This window comes from Raphanus sativus, chromosome 2 (assembly GCF_000801105.2).
Source record: "Raphanus sativus cultivar WK10039 chromosome 2, ASM80110v3, whole genome shotgun sequence".
NCBI lineage: Eukaryota > Viridiplantae > Streptophyta > Magnoliopsida > Brassicales > Brassicaceae > Raphanus > Raphanus sativus.
Genome location: NC_079512.1, coordinates 8,430,925 through 8,437,449, shown reverse-complemented (window position 1 = coordinate 8,437,449; position 6,525 = coordinate 8,430,925). Strand labels below are relative to the sequence as shown.

Sequence of the window (6,525 nt, the reverse complement as noted above, 5' to 3'; positions counted from 1 at the left end):
ACATTTTATTCAAAAATAACAATCAAACAAACAAAATTATAACATGAATGCTACACCTAAGCCCTTTTAAATCGTTAGCTAGCAGTTTCTATATACTACCTCCGTTTCCGAAAGTAGGATTTTCTAGATTTAATTTTTGGTTCACAAAGATAGATTTTCTATATTTTTAAGGTACTTTTGTATACTTTTAAGAAACATTAATTGTGAATATTTGAATTGATTAAATTTCACTGGTGGATAGTTATTAGAAAATGTATAAAAATAAATAGTAAATTAAAAAGTAAATATTTATTATGTTCTTAATAAACGTGAAAACTCTAAAAAATCCTACTTTCGGGAACAGAGGTAGTATTATATTCATATTCTCGATCACATATATATTTTACCAAATAAATGGCTTACGTGTAATTTTACTATTATTTAATACCATTGAAATGACCAATATATCTATATACTATTAAAACATATTAAAAAAAGATATTTCGCCACTACATGTTATATTACTGAGAATGTTTTAACATAATATTAATTCATTAAAGATACTTAACACAATATATATTTAAATACAAAATCATGTAATAAATCTTATATTAGTTATTAAAAATTCCTTATATTAATATATATATATATATATATATATATTTCCTCTTTATATTTATCTTTTATTTTAATAACCAGAATAATTACATACTGCATATAATAAAATCTAAATTACGAAACAATTATGAATAAGAAACCATAAGTAAAAATATGACTTAACTGGCATTCAAATTTAAAATATTTGTCGATTTTCAAATTATATAAATGTGAGACAAATTGAATATGGATTTACAGAAAAAAACATTACAAACATAGGTCACCTATGAGATGAGTTAATTAAACATGCGGCCGACCTAATATATAATTACAAACTTCCAATTCTCAAAAAAAATAATAATATACTAAATATATTTATATATAGTAGATAAAAATTATTATAAAAACATTGAACATAAATATAGATTTCCCAATACTATAACATATATTGTTCCACATAAAAATACAATATTGGTTCATTTATATCACATATATTTTACAATGGTTATTTTATTAAAATTAAGTATCATTATATTATTTTAAAATTATGATCACGGATCCGAACCAAGCTGGGTAATACTTCATACTTTTGTTGGGTGTATTTGCACTGATTTTATTTGCACTACTGATTTGCGAAAATAACATACTAGCAAGTATATCGTCGAGAGAGGTCTTTTTCTTTTAGGTTACAAGTCAGAGAGGTAGTTAGTCGAAGGAAATGAATCAAATATTATTAGCTTACCTAGTGGGTGAGATAAATTTGGAATATTATCAGTCTAGCTATTAGAGTGGTGGCTTTGGACGAATACCACAAACATAAAAAAAAAAAAAAGAGAAATATGAAATAAGAAATAAGAAGACAATATGTGATGCACATAGAATCAGTTTTAGATTCTCGTACATCACTATAGACACGACAAATATTGTGGTGATGAGTTCACCTACCCGTGCTAATTCAACTCCCAAGACACTATATATATCACTTACAAGTAGAGGGTTAGTTCATAAGATACGAAGAATAAGAAACAATTAAATCAGAAACCTCCTGTTTGTTTTAGATCAAAGATGTCTCTAAGTAATAGAGATCCTCTTGTGGTAGGGAGAGTTGTAGGAGACGTTCTTGAGTGTTTTACAAGATCAATCGATCTAAAGGTTACTTATGGCCAACGAGAGGTGACAAATGGGTTGGATCTAAGGCCTTCTCAAGTTCTGAACAAGCCAAGAGTTGAGATTGGTGGAGAAGACCTAAGGAACTTCTACACTTTGGTTCTTACATTTAAACTCTCTTTTCTCTCATTTCTTCGTTATTCTTCTCTTTCTACCAATATACCCCGGCCATGCAGACCCACCAGGAGACTTTTAGATAAATATTTCCCTTGTTCACGTTTCTTACGATTTATTGGTTGAACTTCTAGATACCCATGTTAAGAAGTATTTATTTTTCCCTTTTTACCATGAGATGATTCCATGAATCATTTCATCAAATACCAAACTAAATGTAAACAATTATATTCTTTAACAATTCTTTTCTTTCTACTTCTTCTTGTTAGCAAAAAAAAAACAATTTTTTTCTTTCTTTGTCTTATCCGAATCGCAGATGTTTTCCTTATGAACCTTTTGCATACTTATTCTTTTATATTGGGTAATAATCTTGGTTTTCTCTTTGTTCGTCCAAAAATTTAGATTGTATCTTTATTTTTTATTTTTAATTCTTCGATGCTTTGACAAAATATCTGGGTTCGTAATAATAATAATAACAATAACAATAATAATAATAATAATAATAATAATAATAATAATAATAATAATACTAATAATAATAAAGAAACAGAATGGTCATTTACATAAATATATAATGTTGATTTTTTATCCCTATTGTATGACTGTTTGAATAGGTACGTACATTAAAGCCAGTCTTTAAGATACCTGCTATACATAGACATGTAGCTAGGAGCTACCTTTTTCTATTCATCTTTTTTTTTTGTGTTCTCATTTCTCAAACTTCAAAAAAAATATTTTCTGCTTTCTTGATAAGTTTGAGAATGATATTCTTATATTTTCATTCTTCTTCGGCTTATTTGTAACGTATTTTAGTGGTCATGGGTTTAATGTAGGTTATGGTGGATCCAGATGTTCCAAGTCCTAGCAACCCTCACCTCCGAGAATATCTTCACTGGTTTGTGCACTAATTTACCACTTTTATTCAATTTTAGTTTATCCTCAAACATGTTTGATATGTATATCAATCGGAGACTTCGAAAATTTGTAAATCACTGATAATAAAAGTCAAACGTTTTCCGTTTGTTAGTAGACCAGGACGTGTATAATCAGCTTTAAGAAAGCGGTTTATCACTTTGTTTCCGAACAAAGCCCATACACCAATGATAAACTCAAGAGACTTCAAAAGCTTTAGATGTCCATATAAGATATGTATAAATGTTTTTTTTAACAGAGCTACACAATGATTCTGTTGAAATATGGGGCGTGACTAATACTAAGATTCGGTTTTTCACTTTAAAGTTATATGTACGAACATTCTTAGCCTGATGACATATCTTTGTGAATCGAAGGGGCTAGGACTAGCCGACTAGGTTTTCTGTTATATCACAGCTATTACACACACACACACACACATATATATAGTATCGTCTCACTTTTATATATGCATGCACAATGTAAAACTTTCAGAGACTCGATTTGAATGTTTTGGAGTCACTTACACCGACAATCTATTGGTTGGAAATTACAATAAAACCATGGATCTCATTAGCACCAATAGTCTATTGGTTACGTTATTATCATCTAAAAATAGTTCTTATGTTTAAGTGCAATATCTTAAAATTTTATATGGGTACTCTTATTACAGGTTGGTGACTGATATCCCAGCGACAACTGGAACAAACTTTGGTGAGTTTTATTCTATAGATTGATTGCTAGACAGTCGATAGAACGAATTTTGATGCGTTTCATGTTGTATTGCAGGAAATGAGATTGTGTCTTACGAGAGTCCAAGGCCCAACTCGGGTATTCATCGCATCGTGCTGGTATTGTTCCGACAGCTCGGTAGGCAGACAGTGTATGAACCCGGGTGGCGCCAACAATTCAACACTCGTGAGTTTGCTTCCCTATACAATCTCGGCCTTCCCGTGGCTGCGGTTTTCTACAATTGTCAGAGGGAGAGTGGCTGCGGAGGACGAAGAAGTTAGATGAGCCTCTTCTTTTAATAACCATGATTGCACACTCATAATGAGATTTATGCATCTACAGTCTTATAAGAAGCCTTTTACTATACGAGCAATGAACGGTGATAATAAATATAGTAGTTTTATATGTATTAAATAAATCCGAGGGGGAGTGTTTTTATTTATATGGTATGTGATGCAATATTTTATATCATTCTACATGAAATAAAAGTGTTATATATAGCATGTTACGTATGTTTTACTCATTTTGATGCAACAGTATCTTAACATTCGGAAAGAGGGACTATGAGTACAGTAGTGGCATTGGAATCTGCTTTTTGTTATACTTTTGAGTTCATCATATGATGTCACATAATACACATTTTAGCTAGTCAATCATCATATTTATAACAATAAACTTGTTGGAGAATATTTCTTTGTTTCTAAGTCAAGGCTCAAAAGATTAGTATGGGCTTAATCCAAATATATGCTATTTACAAAATGTTACATTTTTATTTGAGAAAGAAAACGAAAGGTGAAAAATATTATTTAATCTAAAATTATAGTAAAATATATCTTAACATGCTTTATTTCAAAGTTATTTATTTTTAAAAATTAAAAATTTAAATAAGGACTTTTTGTTTAATGATAACAAATTATAATCATTTAAATATTAACTAATTCTTGATAAGGAAGTAAATAATAAAGAACATATTCTAAAACTTAATTAGTAGCATCAATTTGGAAACTTGTATGGTTTACTTAATCTTGTAACACAATAACAAATAAAGATTCATTAATCTATTCTATTATTTAAGAGGTGAATTTTCTGTTTGTCATGTTTCCCATAATTTTAAGCTTAGTAATATTTTATGTTCAATTATTAATTTTAATAAATAATTTTAATTATTTAGCTAATAATTTATCACATCTTGAGAGTAATTACAAAATGTAAAGATAATATCATAATTAAATTTATATTATATTTACTTTCATAATATTAATATTATATATATATATCTCTATAATATTATTTGAGAAGTCAGTTTCATATGTGTCGCGCTTACATTGATTCTCACAGTGGTTGATTACACGAATACCCTTAATGAATTAATTTTAGTTATACATAATTATCTTTACTAAAAAATTGTTTAGTTTCCTTTTTGTTAATGAAGCTTTAGTTATCTTTATTTATTATAGTTTATTTATTTCATAAACCCATATATAATAAAAAGGAAATATCTATAAAATATATAGATTTTGTATATACAAAAAACGGATTTATTTTTTCTTACTTTATATTTTCCCTAAAAACACAAATAAAAAGTGAATATTGAATAATTTTCAAAATATATAGGTTTATATATATAATTTACAAAAGAAAATAGTTAAGATAAATTTTAAGAAAACATATTTTATAATAATTATATTTTTGATTAAATGATTTAAATAAAATTAATTTCAAACAACATAAAGTGATCATTTAATATCATTAAGAAAAATTATAAATTAAAATTAAAATTTTACCTAATTTTCATTGATAAAATTATAAAATGTATTCACAATTCTAAAGAAGTGATGATTTACAAATTATTAGGATTTAGTTGTTTTATAAATATTCAGATATGTACATGAATTTTAAAATATTATAAATTATGTTCATGAATGCAACTACAGTGTGTTTCTATCTTTTTAAAAATAAACTTACCAAATTTTATAATATTTATAAAATATGTTTCGAAATATAAAAGGATGAACTGAACTAAGTTAAGCTAAAAGTAGTAATCCAATTTTAATCTTATTAAAGTAAAAAAAATAGTTGTTCAATTTGAAATAATAGATGGGAAAACATACCTAACAATAAACACTTGAACTGTCTAAAATATTATGTTTGAAATAAGATACCTAATTAAGATGAAAACATACATATAAATACAACCTTTTGAATTTCTGGATGTAACTACCTTATGAATTCGAAATTAATCAATGAAGTTTTGAAATATTTCTGAACTGGTTTACTTATTCAATTATCAATCTCCTAGCACATTAATTTATTTTATATAATTTTATCCAAAATAACATATATTAAATTTTTAAAATATTAGAAGTATTTATTAATGCAATTCCACCTTTATATTTCTTTTTCTCAGAAAACATATATAAAATTATAAAAACTTGGATAAATATATTTACAAATCTAATAAAATGAACCAAACTAAATGAAATTAAAATAACAATTTAATTTTAAACTAATGAAAAATTGTTGTTTATTTTGAAACCAAATATGGAGCTCAACAATACCATACATGAATTGATCCAAATTACTGTATATGGAATCACATATCTAATTAAGATGAAAACATATTGATACTTAATATTTTTTTCATGATATAAATTAAGATAACTTAAAAGTTATGAACAAATGTATAGATATTTATATTCATATAATGATACTTAATACAATTCCTTTTTTCATCATATATATAAGTTATAAAATTATTTGAAAGTTATAAAAACATATGTAAATGTTTAACAATTATTATGTTTTGATTATTTTATAAGTATTTGTTCCCGTGCATGAGCACGGGAGAATCACCTAGTATTTATGTTATATTTGGTTTAGTAATATTAAACTGACTTTCTTTTAAGAGATTTTTTAATATACATGCATATATATATGATAAAATGAATCATCTCTCTTGTAAGATAAATTTTTTAAGGCAATCAAAATTACTCATTGTGAATTTGTTTTTGAAAAAATTGGAAA

At 26.1% G+C, this 6,525-nt stretch overlaps 1 protein-coding gene across 1 annotated transcript; it reads left to right on the top strand.

Moving 5' to 3' along the window:
• Positions 1 to 1,600: 1,600 nt before the first annotated feature.
• LOC108841987 (protein FLOWERING LOCUS T) lies at positions 1,601 to 3,972 on the top strand. The gene is made up of 4 exons (XM_018614776.2): positions 1,601 to 1,842; positions 2,691 to 2,752; positions 3,443 to 3,483; positions 3,559 to 3,972. Exons 1-4 carry the CDS (start codon positions 1,642 to 1,644, stop codon positions 3,780 to 3,782), a joined length of 528 nt encoding a protein of 175 aa, XP_018470278.1. The 5' UTR covers positions 1,601 to 1,641; the 3' UTR covers positions 3,783 to 3,972.
• The last annotated feature ends 2,553 nt before the right edge of the window (positions 3,973 to 6,525 follow it).

What these genes read in the sequence shown, in the direction of transcription:
- LOC108841987 (XM_018614776.2), top strand. Translation starts at nt 1,642, where the DNA reads ATGTCTCTAAGTAATAGAGATCCTCTTGTGGTAGGGAGAGTTGTAGGA. An exon ending in TAAGGAACTTCTACACTTTG is followed by an intron (nt 1,843 to 2,690) that starts GTTCTTACATTT and finishes GGTTTAATGTAG; the next exon opens with GTTATGGTGGATCCAGATGT. An exon ending in GACAACTGGAACAAACTTTG is followed by an intron (nt 3,484 to 3,558) that starts GTGAGTTTTATT and finishes GTTGTATTGCAG; the next exon opens with GAAATGAGATTGTGTCTTAC.